General features: G+C 45.7%; 1 protein-coding gene across 1 annotated transcript in view; it reads left to right on the top strand.

Annotated features, from left to right (window-relative positions):
- LOC119405626 (neprilysin-4-like) overlaps nucleotides 1–16,211 on the top strand; it is a 147,102-nt gene that overhangs the window by 94,789 nt on the left and 36,102 nt on the right. The window contains exons 12-17 of the mRNA XM_049419466.1: nucleotides 129–206; nucleotides 272–384; nucleotides 2,096–2,154; nucleotides 3,069–3,120; nucleotides 4,989–5,056; nucleotides 8,123–8,253. Coding sequence (XP_049275423.1) covers nucleotides 129–206; nucleotides 272–384; nucleotides 2,096–2,154; nucleotides 3,069–3,120; nucleotides 4,989–5,056; nucleotides 8,123–8,253 — 501 coding nt within the window. The remainder of the gene's footprint in view (nucleotides 1–128; nucleotides 207–271; nucleotides 385–2,095; nucleotides 2,155–3,068; nucleotides 3,121–4,988; nucleotides 5,057–8,122; nucleotides 8,254–16,211) is intronic.

Here is a 16,211-nt window from a genome sequence, read left to right on the forward strand (position 1 = left end):
ACGTACGTACGCACGCATCTCTCCACCCAACTATCCATTAGTACTATTGTTCTCGAAAGTTAACGGTTACTGTGCGTCATAAAAAAAACTAAAAAGAAAGGCAATCGAGTTCTTTCTCTGATTTATAGCTGAAGAATATGACGCCCAAGATCGGCTACCCAGAGTGGATGCTGGACACCGACTTTCTGGAACACCTCTACAGACACGTGAGCCAACAATGCTCTCCGTAAACTGTTTTGGCGGCGCCTTTATATGCGTCCCTTGATTTCAGCTTGGCGATTTTGGGCGTCGTGAACCGTTTGTCAGAATGTTGGAGAAGGTCATTGAGAACAACTACAAAAACAGTCTCCTCGATCTGCGCCAGCCCTTCAACAAGACGTTGAAGTAAGTGCCGCGGTTATTTTAGGCTTTGTATCGGGTGCAATGATGCAATAAAGCTTTTCTGTTTTGTTTGAAGGTGAAGCGGTAGAAAGCTTTAACCTCACGCTCGAATTCTACGCACTGTGTTCTAACAAAAATTGCACAGCATGCTGTAGTGGCACAAGGCTGGTATAGAGCCGTAGCTAGTGTTTGACCTAGCTAAGTTTTGCTAGTAATGCCAAGCTTTTGGTAGAGATGGTAAGTTTTTGCTAGTAGTACTAATTATGGCTCGACTTGACTAGACATGTCACGTGGCTACCTGTTACGTGTGATGTGGTTTTAGTCATGTGACTAGCTGTTACATGATTTATGGCTGGAACATATCACGCCGCTAGCTATTATGCGATGTTGCGTGATTTTAGTCACGTGTCGAAATTTTACGTGATCCTAGTCCCATCACTAGACGTTGCGTGATGTTGCGTGATTAGTCATGCGAGTAGTTTACATTACATGATTCTAGTCACTTGACTAATTACGTCATGTAAAGTTATTTTGAGTGACGTGAGCGTTGTTAGGTGATTTTGAGTCACGTGACTTATGTGATGGTACGCGATTTTTAGTCACGTGACTAATAATTACGCGATGTTACGTGATTTTAGTCACGTGACTAGTTATTACCTGATGTTTAGTCGCCTGACAAGTCTTTACGTGATGTTAAGTGATTTCAATGCCGTTACTACCTGTTACGTGATGTTACGTGATCTTTAGTCACGTAACAGTCTCGCCCATCATAGTTTTTCTATTCCACGCTGGACAAATCGTCGCACGTGTTGTGGCAGCGAAGCAGAAGTTAAAGAGGACGCAGCGAGTGCGTACCGGATCATGATGATGATAATTCCTGTTCGCACCACCCGGGGCAACGAAAATCCTAAAAAAAAGCTCCGCTCTTAAAATCGCGAAGGGGGCATTAAGCCACGCAGCACTCGAGACAACTGAGGGATGTTCTAGTTGCATTTCTTTTCTCTAATATCATCTCAAATGGGGCCCATTAAAACTACATTGTAATCCATCTTGGTTAAGGTCAAAACCTCTATTCTTACTATTTTCTAATATGGCCCATTAAAACGCTTGTAGCTTCTTACTGCACTTTCGCTTTTGAAGCTTTAGTCTTAGTCTTACAAAGACCGGTGCTGCTATAATGAACCAGGACGCTAACGCTACAAATAACTTCATATACTTAACTCCCAATGCAGCGCAGTAACGGCATCTTCATGAATTTGTGATGCTGGAAGAATTAGCACACTCAGTGTGCGGTTTGTGTGCTTCGAAATAAATTTAGGTATGGATGATCTAATGCAGAGCTTAATTATAGCAATTACTTTAATAGCAATAACTTTATTTAGTTTTGCGTAGATCATTAAACAAAGAAATAAACGAATATGTAGTGTCAAAATCAAGTAATAACTTAAGTAATATTTATTGTCTCTTTTGTGTGCGTTTTCGTCTGAATATCTGCCCTTAAGGACAAAAAATAATAATGAATAAGTTGTTATTATTTCACAATTTGCAACTGCTTTTGGTCACGACAAGGGCAACCCTAAAACTTAATTTAACTGGCTTTCATTATTAATGCAAGTTATAGCCAAAGTTGACTTTTTACTTTAGTTGTTCCTGCGGCTCACCTTCATTTAAACAGACCATGTTCCGTCAAACTTACCTTTTTTATCGATTTCAGGTGGTCCTCGGGTCCTGCAGTCGTTAACGCTTTTTACAGTCCGGACAAGAACGAAATGCGTGAGTGTGCTCAAAAACTTGGAGGACGATTGAGCTTCGCCTTCAAGAGTAGAATCGCGATAGCGTAAACGGGCCCCCGTGCGCATCGCCTTCACAATTGCTTGCCTGGCTTCGATTCTCGGTGCATGCCTCAACCGTGCCGTAAGGGAACGAATGACTATGCACGTAACATTGGCCGTTTGAAAGTATCCTAGGATGCCTACTGCAAGTACAGTTGTTAACTGCCCATTACGCCATAATCCTTGCTTTTGCGTATCAGCGAATGGACCACTACGCGTCCGTAAGGCGACACGCGAACCTACGCGGCTGTTCACTTTGTTGATGCTATTGCAGATGATGATGATTAAATATAACTGAGCGCTTTGTAATGGGTGGACCTTTAAAACACGCACTCGTTGCGCAATTCACAAGTTTTGACGCCTGGCGCGGTCCTACGCTTCTGCCACGCAATATTACATGCGCTAAGGAGGCTCCTTCCACTACAAGACATTCATATAGTGTTTCTTTCCGAGGCAGTTTCAAGCGATACCGTGTCTCTTTGGTTGAACATCCGCTTGCTACGCAGAAGGCGTGGGTGCGATTTTCCACAAGAATTGAAGTTTTTTATTATTTATTTTAGTTGCATCCTTCTCGATTTCTCGGTCACAGACAAGATGATGATTTTTCACTCGCAACCAGCGACGCCGATACCGACGCCGACACCAGAACTTCTCCGAAACGAACTCTATAAGGCAGTCGCGTTAATACTAATCAGTACTGAATACTCAAAAGCAATAAAGGAAATGAGGTGCATCCAACGTAGTCCACGGATATGTGTAAATGCACGGTCGTTGTCAGTTTTACGTGTACCAAATTTAAGTATCAAGAATTCAACAACTTGCTCTTCACATCGCAATCTTTTCTGATGCTTCCAGTTTTCCCGTCAGCGATACTAAAAGGTGTGTTCTACAGGCACGGTTTGCCAGAGTGAGTACATACTTCATGCTCTAACATCCTGGCTTTTTCCCTCTTTCGAATGCGTATTTTCTTTTCTCTCAAACTAGAAAGTTTGCTCAAATCACGTGACCATACAGAATAGACTGTCGGACCAGACGGCCATAATTTGCGTGGGAAAAGCAAAACATTCTGTTCTCTAGATTTTCTATAGACATTCTTTTCTATAGTCGTCACACTCAACTGTCCGTGAAGCTTCATGCATAGCTTATCGAATATAACTTCACATTGATCACTGTGATAACCGTATTCATTGTTTATTAACCATCTCCTTATGTAATACCCTCTAGTGATCTCTAAGGAAACATAAATGAAGATGGAATGAAAAAATAATGACATCTGTTGCCTCCTTGGTTTAGAGCACATAGTGGAAGTTGGAGGTGGTCGTCGAAAAATTCTAGGTACATATGTGTGCCCAGTGAAGCCACAACCTTCACTGAAATCAGCGATGCTACATTCTTAAATTAATATCTCAACTTCCCATGTGGCGCAATCAAGTGTGGGTTCCGGTGAAACTCTCCCATCTTCCTCCGCTTCCCTGCTGTGCTCTCTGACGCCGTAGGCTGCGCATAAGATCAATCAATCAATCAATCAATCAATCAATCAATCAATCAATCAATCAATCAATCAATCAATCAATCAATCAATCAATCAATCAATCTTATTTAGTTTATTTTAAGAACAGACGGAGCAGCGGCGAATGAAAGCTGTCTTTCGATAACTTGGCTAGCCTGTAATACCCTTGCACTATCCCGAAATAAAGCTGCAGAGTTTACTACTGTTGTTGAAGTTCGTTGCTATGCGTCCCATTGGAGTTGAACAATGCGGCAACTAGACTCAGCTTGTCTTTCCCGCACTTTCCACAAGCTTTGTTCAACAAGAATTTGTTCACCCTTTCCGCCGAGCCTCACCCTCGCCCATCTCGATGTGGCACTGCGCAGCCCTCCCCCTTCTTACCGACTCCCACTCTCGCCACACCGCGAGGCCACGTGACCAGCACTACGCCATCATCGTACGCGGAAGCCTCGACTAAGAACAACTTCTCTGTTAAAAGATAGGGCGGATAGTTGCGATTTGCGGATACGCACGCGTAGTGAGGTGAATGAAACGAATAAAGTGCTATGCCACTTATTCCGGTCTCCATTACGGTTTTGCGGTGTGTCGAAACACGCGACTCAAATTCTGCGGCAAATTCACGGGACATTGCAGGGCAAACATGTGCCTTACAATTATTTCAAATATCAGTATTAGTTCACTTAGAATGTGCTCGCGCCAACTAGGTCGGGTAACCTCCATTAGGAAAGCAATTCAGGGAATTCATTGCCTCGCCTTTTTTTTATAGAGATGCCTGCCTGTGGTGAAATTCAGCAGTGGCGAAATTCGAGCAAGTTTTTAAAGCTAAGCGTAGTATTCGAACTAGACAAAGACATACAACAAAAAAGTCACATTTCCTTTGAAAAGGCGAAGCAAAATGCGACAGCAACAAATTGGAATGTTATACATAGAACATACAGCGCGTGGAGCGAAGTTGTCGAGTTTGACTTCATACGGAACATGACGGCGACGGCGACGGCAACGCCGACGGAAAAAAGTGCGCCTTGAGTATCCGTACAACTGCTATCGCAATAAAATGGGGCCATAAAATCCGGAGTGTATTGAAGAAGGCTCATGTAGCCTTATCCGAAGGGAACGGGGAGGTTGGCGCTCGGTGATCTTGTTTCAGCTCGGGTCATTACTAAAAGCTTGAGCGTTTCACTATCCGTTAAACGTGCACCGTTGTTCGAAATTGCCAGCTTGCTTAGCCGTCTCCAGTGTCCTTTATTTTTTTTTTCCGTTGTCAGCTCACTGAATCTAGGAGGCATCGGCTCAGTCATTGGTCACGAAATGACTCACGGATACGACGATCGCGGTAAGCACGCTTATTTACCTTGATTACGTATGAGTTATTCCAACACGAAAACTGTTGATCACTTTCACAAAGAGAGATAGAGACAGGGGAAAACAAGAGAGGTTCAGGGAAATGAACCAAATCGCAATATCAGGTCTGGGGCCATTCGCTTTGGTTAAGAACTATAGAAGGAGAACCTCAGATACGCAAAGAAGAGAGTGCAATTGTTTTCAGAACAGATGAAGACAAGAAAGAAGGCCATAGTTCAGCGCAAAAGCCGAAGCTCTGACAGCGATAGCAACACATCTAAAAACCAATAAATTGTTGGTAGTTTTACCTGCCTTATTGCAACCCGCCATGGTGGTCTAGCGGTTAAGGTGGTCAACTGCGGACCCGAAGGCCGCGGGATCAAATCCCGGCCGCGGCGGCCGCATTTCCGATGGAGGCGGCAATGCGTGAGGCCCGTGTACTTAAATTTAGGTGCAGGTTAAAGAACCCCAGATGGTTGAAATTTTCGGAGCCCTCCAATACGGCGTCTCTCATAATCATGCCGTGGTTTTGGGACGTTAAACCCCTACGGTTATTATTATTATGCCTTGCTTCACTAAACATTCGATTACTAATTAAACCAATTAGAATGGTGGCTGCACGCACAAGACATGAACACATGTCACTCAGTGACCTCGAAAACAAAGCCTTCGCAACAATGCGTTTGCGTATCCCATAGAGCACAATATCGGAACTTCCGTTCGTGGTCACATACGGCAGAGTCACTTGACCAGAGCCGAAATGCGATGCATTACATCATTCGTAGACAGGCAAGTCGCTGTCGGCTCTGGCTCTGGCAGTAGTGAGGATAGCCAAATAATTAGAACCGTGACTTAGAATAGTTCGAACCGTAGCGTAGGTTACTGGCCCCTGCAATGACACTGGCCAGCCACTAACAAGGGAAAAATAGTGACACGCAACGCCAGACAGAACCTTTCATTCAAAATTTTAGCGGTGGTTTGACGTCATACGAGACGTTTCTGCTCAAGCTATGTGACTCTTCCGCGTCTGAGAGTTGGTTTCTTTGATTTTACAGGTACATCATTTTCATTTTAAGCATCATCGATATTTCGTTTTATTCATTCGCTTCCGTGAACGAAAGTTTTGCTACTGCGCGTGGCCGCGCTAGTGCAGCAATCGGCCGCGACACATCGAAGTTTCCCTCACACTTGCTCTAGTAATCTTATCTGCGGTCGGATACAACTTTAGCAGTCCGCGGCATTTCCTGCTCAAAGCCGGATGCACACAAGCCTGCACCAATGGGTGCGCACTCCAGACTGACGTCATGAGCCGGACGGACGGTGACCTCGGAGAACATTGCCGAGTTCATGAGCGGGACTATTTCTTTAGTCGCGGAGGCGATCGGCTGCCGCTCTTCGGTCGACTGGGAAGGCCCTCTACGGAATTTTTAAGTTGTGTCCGACTATAGGCTCTTCTTTTTTTTTTCCATGTTAGCAGGGACAAGTGAGATACGGCCAGCAGTTGCCGCTTTCTGTATCGCCGTCGAAGTTGGCGCGAGCGCACGTATCAGCAGTATTCAGGCAGTCGGCCCATTGTGTAAGCGACAAAGTGCGACAAAGTACGTAACGACAAAGTACGACAAGGTAGGGCAAAATACAAACTTCAACAAAGGCTCTTGCCAACATAATTGCTTTTCTTGGCATTATTTTCTGTTAGTTTTCATTAATATTGTTTGTAACAAAGAAAAAAAAAGCCCTTTAAATTCCCCTTCTTTCGTGATCATAAGTTGTCACACGCGTAAACGCTGTGGGAAATGAGCGCCGACGTGCCTGGTGGAACTCCGTCACAGGGAAAATCAGCGAATAAGGCCCTCGCCAACGTAATTAACAGGTAAAACTTTGATAATAATTTGGGTTGTTGTACGCCCACGATATGATTATGAGGCACGCCTTAGTGGAGGGCTCCGGAAGTTTCGACAGTCTGGTGTTCTTTAACGCGCACTGACATCACACTGTACACGGAGCTCTAGCGTTTCGCCTCCATGGAAATGCGACCGCCGCGGCGGGGATCGAACCCGCGACCTTCGGGTCAGCAAGAAGTGCCTCTTTAACGGGAACGTTTGGTGTTATATTCAAAACGGTTCCAGCTACTTCTCAGCGCCGAGCTGTGTTATCAGTTTGCCCACCTGCACTACTAGCGGAAATATAACTGCTCTTATTTGCCTTCCTATCTTAGCACGTAGGGCAGCTTAGTGCGTAGGGTGTCGCGTTGCCGAGCTCGTGGGCGCGGGTTTGATTGGCGGCCACGGCGTCCGCATTTCTGTGAGGGCGAAATGCATAAAACACTGGTGTACATAGATTTAGAGTCATTTTAAAAACCTCAAGTGGTCGAAATGAGGCCGGAGTGCACCAATACGGCGTGCCTCATAACTATGCCTTTGTTTTAGTTCGTAAAACCCCAGCAAATATTATGTGCTTGCTTATACTCCGTTTCATACATCAGGTGCAACGCTAAAGAAGCTAGCCAGACTCCATGCAGTAGATGGAGTAGTTCAATGTTCCTGCCACCCGTAATCAGATTTATTTTTTTCCTTTTCAGACTGAGTAATAATTGAAGCTGCTTTGTGCCACAGAGATAAACAGACCCCTTTATATATACGATTGCCAAGAGGTTGTTCTGGACCGCTTAGTGTACCGCTTAGTGCGGCCTCTGCGATGAGTTCTTGTAGCGCGCAACCGGAGCCAGTCGCGGAGGCACCGTTTAAAACGACGAAATCCAAGCGCGAGACGCGGTGGCTTACACACTTTGCTAAGCAACTTCTTGCGTATAGACTCCGCCGCGTTGCTTCTGATGTATGAAACAAAAGCATCGCTCCCGGTAATCGGTGCTTTTGTGGTCCCTGACGCATATCGCGAAGAACGAGCGACGAAGGCACGTTCAGTTCTTGACGTGAGATTTGTCCCTCAAGTTAAGTGTTATCTAATCTCATTGACCGCTGGGAAATTCGCGGTGGTTTCGGTGCTGGAACAGCGCGCGGGCGTGCTTATTTTTTTCTTTTTTTTTCCTGTTCTTTGGCAGGAAGCCAGTTTGATGGTGACGGACGATTGCAACAGTGGTGGAGCAAGCGTACGCGGAAACACTTCATGGACAAAGCGAACTGCTTCGTGAAGCAATACGGGGACATCTTTGATGCCGAGGCTGGTATGCAGGTCAGTACACTCTGTGGCATTTTATTCTCGCTCTAGAATCACTTGCCTTAAGATTTTCTGGTTCATTAGTCTAGGTTAGTGTTGCAGACCAGTTACTGCGCCGCTGCGTGAGCGCTCCTGGCTTTGAACGCGTGACACTGCCGCCATTAGACGTCTTTTGGTGTTATTTTCCGAGAACCTACTGAGTCAACGAAGTGTGGCGCTCATCTTGTTTCTGTGTTGCTTGTTATTGCCCATAACGAAAACAAACAAACAAATGAAGTCATGGATGGTATAGGAGACGTTATTTGTAGTCTGTTAATTGTATCGCATTAATTATGATATTAGTGACTTAAGACATTTGTGCCGTAATCACTACAATATTGCTATAAAAGACTACAAATAACGCCCCCTATACATTCCTTGGCTTAATTTTCGGTTGGTTTTCATGAAAGTTGTGTCTAACTAAAAAAAAAACGAAAAAAACGGGCCATAAATTTTCCTGCTATCGTTTGTTATTGGCCAGCAGTACGGTGCTTTCAACGGCAGCGCGAACGTCACATTAATACTGGAGAATGTTTGTTCAGAATGTCAGTGCAACCAGATGGAGGTAAACGAATACTCAAAAGTCGGCATGGGCGTTCTTTGAAGAAGTGAGCGGCATCGGTTTGCACGTATTTGTTTTTTCCTATTTTTCTCGTAACATCAGATGAGGCCCTTATCTCCTATGTTACAATATGTGTGATCCATGGCAACAGTAGTTGTGTTCTTTTAAGAAAAAAAAACCGCCGTGGTGGTCTAGTGGTTACGGTCTGCTGACTCGAAGGTCGTGAGATCGAATCCCGGCCGCAGTGGCCGAATTTCGACGGAAGCGAAGTACTGGATACCCGTATACTTAAATTTAAGTGCACGTTAAAGAGCACCAGACGGTCCGAATTCCCGGAGCCCTACACTATGACGTCCCTCATAATCGGATAGTGGTTGTAGGACGTAAGACACCAGTACTTATTATTACCGCTGAAAAAAAAAGACGTTGCGGGGCTAGTTAGTGGTGCATATTAGGGGCGTAGCTCCTCTTAGTCTAACCTTGTCACGTCTCCGTTGTCCGGCGTATCTCCCGGCAGCCGGCAGTAAACGGCAGTATCTGTCCGGTGGTGGTGGTGTGCGGCGTGACCACACTTACTGCGCATGCGCATACCCTCTCCACACACCTCCTCTCCACTCCCCCTCGCCATTCCCCATGCCCTCTACCCCTCTCCCCCTCCCCCTCTCCCACACCCCTCTCCACTACCCCTCTCCCATCTCCCCTCCCCCTTCATCTGTCCCATACCCCTCTCCACTTCCCCTCTCCCCTCCCCCTTTCCACTCTTCCTCTGAAACGTGGGCTAGACATGCCGAAATTCTCTCCTGCGCAACGCCGCGATGAGCTCGAGCGCATGCGCGTCCCCTCCCCTTCTCTCTCCTCTCCTACGCTGCCCCCTCTCACCCGCCTGTCGACCGCGTTCCCCGCTCGCCCTGTGAGAATTAACGGCCAGGCTAGATGGAAGACACGACGCGCGTAGCGTCCCTCTTCGCGTTCCACGACGCGAGGTCGGTAGCATGCCCAACGACCGCCAACGGAACGCGATCGTGCAAGTGCTCCGGCGTCGCATCGCCTCATGGTCCCCTTTAGCGGCAGATGGTGTAATTTTTCTAGATGGCGCTGTACACAATCTGTGTCGTCATCACCATTTTTCGTCTCATTTCCTAGATGGCGTTGGTCCAATAAAATTGTATGCAATATGGCGCTTGTGTGAATCGACACTAGATGGCGCTAGAAGTGCCGCTGCTCTCCGATTGGCTGTTGCGCGGGCTTCGCGGGGATACGGGGGGAGCGAGCGCCTCTCTCATTCGTTGGTGGAGCATGAACGATGGGCAGCGGCGGGCGCTCGCTTGGCGGCAGCCAGCTGGATCCCGAGACGGTGCGCGCCAAGGACGCCGCTGCGAAACGGACTCAACGAGAAGCCGATCCCGAGACCATGATTGCTTCAGGAGCTTCGCCCAAGCTCTTCATCATTCACCCGTGGATATGCAGTAATTTTTTTTTCTTCGTGAGAGTTATTCAGCACTAAATTTTGCGACAAATACACAGAAAGACATGACATCACCCTTACTGTGATGTTTTTCTGTGTGTTTGTAGCAATATTTAGTGCTAGATAACTTTCATGAAGTAGTTGTGTTTGGGCAAAGTCCGTAAGAAGCTCTTTAGTGCCTATAATATGCTCAGTGCATCTCACAGCCATATGTCCTTTTAGATAACCAAGAAATGTATAAGCAGCTACAACGGTCGACCAGACCTACGTATGCATGAAGGCGTTCCCAGGCAGCTGCGCTACTATCATGTTAACTTCTCGCTCACCGCGTTGATTCTTCGAAAAAAATATCCTTGAAATTAGAAGTTAGCGCCAGTATTGGTACCTGGCGCGTCAACGAAACAGCAGTCAAATGAAAGTTTTTCGCTATAATTTACATGCTCACAACAAAACCTGTATTAAGCATTTCCTGTCATAACGACAACATATGAAATGGGCTCATATTGGGAAGGTTCACAGTTCTCAAGATAGGCCGGAAGAGGGTACACATCACCGCGTCTTCCGGTGCGAACGAACCAGGAGCGCAGGCGCACCGCGGCTGACGTCACGTAAGAACGAAAGCTGGATGAATCACGTGATAAGACCTCGATCGCGCTTCGATCGCGGGACTGAGAACGGCTCAGAGTCGACCAGCCGAACCTGACACGGCTCGTCAAAGCGCTATGAAGCGCTTGAGTATACGACTGGACGAATATGCACTATGCGGCAAAAGTTCACACGATGCGGGCTTCCCTGCAAACCTGAATTTCTGCTCTGTTAGTGCGTGGCTCTTCTAATCGACAGGGTAACTTTATAGAAGTCAAGAAGTACTGAGTATAGATGTAAAAAAATACTACAGGCTGAAACTTTAGTGGCAATATAGTTTTCTCGAACGTTTCGCGTCCCGTAAGCTTTTGCTGCAGGGTGTACCATTACAAAGTGTCCCCGCGGTCAATTTAACGCGATAGCGTTAAAGAGACTGTGTCGCAGCAATTCCGGCGTCGGTGGCGTTTGCTGCGAGCGAAAATTGTGATGGATGCAAATAACAAAGATCAGGGGTTCGAGCTAGAATCGAACCCAGGAATTCTCCGTGGCGATCAGGTGCGACAACAGAGCTGCACCAGTGGTTGAAGCTGCTTCGAAAAGAAGAAGAAGAACAAAAACTCCTACACAGTCGTCGTATAGTGCGAGGAGTCGCGTTAACATATGTAACATTGTTTGGCAGAAGCATAAAATTGTACTAGGCGTCGCACCATGTGAATTGAGCAACGAGTGGATGATTTAAAGATGCACCTGTTACAAAGCGCTCTGCGTAACTGATCATAAGCAGCAGCCACAGCATCAACAAAGTGTGCGGCTGCGTACGTGCGCGTATTGCCTTACGAACGCGTACTAGGTACTTCGTTAACTCCCGAAAGGATTAGTTATGGCCTACGGGGCACTTCACAACTGTATGTCCACAACGGTGGTATAGCGGTTACGGTGCTCGGCTGCTGACCCGAAGGTCGCGGGTTCGATCACGGCCGCGGCGGTCCCATTTCGATGGAGGCGAAATGGTAGAGGCCCGCGTACTTAGATGTAGGTGCACGTTAAAGAACACCACATGGTCGAAATTTCCGGAGCCCTCCACTACGGCGTCTCTCATAATCATATCGTGGTTTTGGGACGTAAAACCCGAGATATTATTACTTCACAACTGTACTTACTATACGCATTACAGGATAGCTTAAAATAGCCAGTGTTACGCGCACAGAGGTTACTTTCCTCGCGGCACGGTTGAGGTTTCTAACGAGGAGTGAAGCGTGACAAGTGAGTGAGAAGGCGATGCGATTGAGGCCCGACTACGCTATCACGTTTCACTTTCGAAGGCGACGCTCAAGCGTCCTCCAAGTTTGAAGCGCGCAGCACTTTAGGGGCCCGGCCTGTCGTCCATTGTCTCATGTTGCATGGTCACGCAGTGGTCAGTGCAGTCAATACGGGCCTAAAACAAGGATAACAATGCTCAAAATAAGCTAAGAAGATCTAAAATATTATACAAACTGCATAAATAGCCGAGAAATAATCGCAATAATTTACCTAAAATCGCAAAAAACACTTATAAAGCATCCGGCTGATACCCCCGCCTCGCAAGAGAGGGCGCCACCGGCTCGGCGGGCGCGCGATTGTCAAGGGAATCGCTGGGTTGCCCGTGCTACGCACTTCCTCAGGTTTCGTCGTAGTGGAGCTGATCGCGGTAGTGGCTGATCACTAAGCGCGGGATTTAGAACTACACAAGAGCGACATTAGTGCTACACTAACCGCAAAATTTTTTTAGCGCTCCACAGTCTGACAGCTGTATGGCGCTTATAGTTTTGCGACGTCGTTTGCTCTTTCAATCGTGACATTTGAACGCTTTACGGATTACCGTGAACTACTGTGAGTAACTGTTTGGGGGGTGGAAGTGTTGGGGGTGTATGAAGAGTGAACTGAAAGCACTTGCTGCCCGAATTGCTTCGTAACGCTTCAAAAAGCAGCTGTGGTATTTCATTGAAGGCCATGCAAAAACAAATACGCGCATAGCCCGAAGCTAATGTCTCGCGGTGAAATTATTATACAGGAGCCCTTGACATTTATAGCTCTCGCTTTGAATGCACACGGACAGCCTCCCACTAGCAGCACGACGAAAATGCCCCTGTAATCGCTGTGGAGCTGCACTCAGCTCGACATACGTGACGTGCGTGTATTATGCCAGCGAAATTTATGTCGTCACCTTTATTTTGCGTTCGGTCTGTTCAGTTGTGTCCGTCTCACAAAGAAGGCGAATACACTGTGAAGTGATTTCGCTCTTAAAGGAGCCAGCTGTAGCGCATGAGAGTATTTTTGTGTCATAACGAACAGTAGTAAATCAGGACCACGTGTATAAAATTCGCCTGTCGCAGATACGTATTTACCTGTCGTGCTAAATAAACTTTTGGGAATTTCGTAGTACACGCACTAACGTCACTCCCTGACGCGTTCGAAGCAATTAGTTCAAAAGAATTGGTGCGAAGTGATACACATGTCTGTTTGCAGGAAATGATTGTTAAGGAAGAAGTGGGTTACCACGAGACGAGAAACATAGCAGAAGGATGGCAGAGGATTAAATAGGGCAATGAAGTTAAGAAATTTTCGGGCGTGCAATGGGATCAGCTCGCGCAGGATAGGTCAAACTGGAGATTCAAACTGGAGAGTCAACCGGCAGCCGCATGTACTACCTTCTCGGCAACCTTTTTCTGCCGTTAATCGACTGAGTGGAACGGCCTGCCCCGTTCTACCGCTGGTATCACCTGCCCATCGTCATTTGCTGAAAAGTTTAAGCACTAATTTATTCTTACGTTTATATGTGGCTACTAGATATATGCATATGTGGTTATTGTGCATATTTTATGTATGTATATATGTTCTTTATGTACAACCTTTGTGTATATATAATTGTGTATATATTACTATTATGTATATACGTGGATCAATTGTAACCCCACCCCTTATGTAATGCCCCCCTTGAGGGGGCCTTTAAGGAAATAAAAGTGAAGTGAAGATCATAGAGAGAGAAGACGCCTTCGTCCTGATCTGGACATAACATAGACTGATGATGATGACGATGGGGAACATAAGCACTACGAAGAGGTGGACTGTTATATAAACAGAAAGTGTTTGCCCTCTTCACTGTAGCGACTGGTAATTTAGTGATTGAAGCAGTTGCCAGGGCGCCAACTGCTTTTATTTCCTATTCACGTTTGTGTGCGTGGGCATAGATTAATGTTCCTCGCTTTTGGCGGGGCAGAAGAAAAAAAAAGACTTTACACAGTCTATATTTTAGGTGAAATTGGAGAGTCAAGAAAAACAAAGAGGTAAGAGGTAACTGCGCAGGGGAGGTTAGCTTAACCTGTTTGCGGCGATGTTCTAACATCTGATTTATCACCCAGCCCGAAGACAATGTACTTCCATGTATTTCTACTCTCCTGTCTCTTTCTCTCTCGTTTATGAACTATGTTCATAGTGATCCAATGTCGCTCGTCTAATTTGCCGGAGGACCATCATGTTCTCTTATTGTTTAGTACACGCTGCCACAATGCTGGAGTTGTCGAATTTTCGTGTGATCATGTCTAGCGTTTTCGTTTATTTCACAGCTGCCTCCTTTATATATTCACGCATGTATTACAATAACTCATTGTTGCGGCTCTTGAAATGGTGTCAAAAGGCAGCAGGTGGTAGCGTTTAAGCCGAGAAATAAAAGTAAGACCACTGAATGTATTACCAGCCGTGTGGGAACTCCAGATGGCGTTGTGAAACTTTAGGATCGCGAAAAAAGAGAGGAGGAAAGAGATAACCAGTATGCTAGACAGTAATAGAAAAGGTAATACGTGATTGTAATGAAAAGTATGCATTCGTTACAATTATGTAACGTTCGAAAAGGCCTGTTCATCACCCAGTTTCAAAGAGGATGCCAATAAGGACTCTCAACACCCCCATCACTAGTATGATTATTATAATAATATTATTATTATCATCGGAATGATTGATAACTATTAGAAGGTGTAGTAGAGTAGACGCGATTGACTAAAATAAGAATACGGCGCTTTCCTAAATTCCCTTTATTGCAAACTGCTGCAAATGACGTCAATATATCGTATTGTTTATTACAAACATTTCAATAATTATGATGACCCCAAAAATTTGTTTTTCAAAGCTTCGCAATGTGTAAAGCATATCAATCAATCAATCAATCAATCAATCAATCAATCAATCAATCAATCAATCAATCAATCAATCAATCAATCAATCAATCAATCAATCAATCAATCAATCAATCAATCAATCAATCAATCAATCAATCAATCAATCAATTTATTTCCTTTCAATAGGAGGAGTACAGGACTAAAAGCTCGAGAGCTTGACGAGGTCCCGACCCCGTTACAAGTTGGCAATGCAGCAGGATGGCGGACAATCATGAATGCAAAATACAGAATAGACTTTTACAAGTTTAACATGGCGTCAAGTAATACAAAAATTATTATACAAATCACTGAAAATAGAGATAATAGTTTATATGTATAGTCATGAAGTGGCATGAACATGAAAAGCAACAATAATAAGAATGGCCGAAATTCCGAGATATATATTATTCCGAAAAATGAATACGATGGGCGAAGCGTTTAATGTGACAATTTTGATTAGACGAAGGATCAAAATCTTCGTGCTTTAAGATATGATTAGTGCCTCTACCCAATCGTACGTCTTCGTAGTCTTAGTCTCGTCCCAGTCTGACTGCAAACTTTATTTTCTGACAGACCAGCGGTAATTTGACAAAAAATCACACCATCTCCCGCTAAAGGGGACCATGAGGCGATGCGAAGCAGTGTTTCGGCATGTAGAGCCCGCGTTTCAGAGGTGGAGTGGTGAGGGGAAAGGGGAGAGGGTAAGTAGAGAGGGGAAAGGAGAAGGGAAAGAGAAAGGGGAGGAGAAAGGGGAGAGAAGGAGAGGAGAGGGGAGAGGGGAAGTGGAGAGGGGAAAGGTGAGGTGGAGGGGGAAGGGGGAGAGGGGGAGGGAGAGGGGGGTGGGAGGAGGGAGTGGAGAGGGGAAGTGGAGAGGGTTCGCGCATGCGCTGTAAGGGTGGTCACGCCGCACACCACCACCACCACCGGATTGAACTCCGCTATAAGATGCTTCACATCTAAAAAACGATGTTGACTCGTTGATAGGCTCTTATCTGCTGCCCTGATACGTTTGAAGTAAAGAAGTTTCTTATTGTTTCTTCCGCCTTTCCAACTGTCCTCAAGCTCAACGGCAAGAATACAGTAGGCGAGAACATCGCCGACAACGGTGGCATTAGGATTGCGTTCAAGGTGC

Source organism: Rhipicephalus sanguineus, chromosome 9, assembly GCF_013339695.2.
Source record: "Rhipicephalus sanguineus isolate Rsan-2018 chromosome 9, BIME_Rsan_1.4, whole genome shotgun sequence".
Taxonomy (NCBI): domain Eukaryota; kingdom Metazoa; phylum Arthropoda; class Arachnida; order Ixodida; family Ixodidae; genus Rhipicephalus; species Rhipicephalus sanguineus.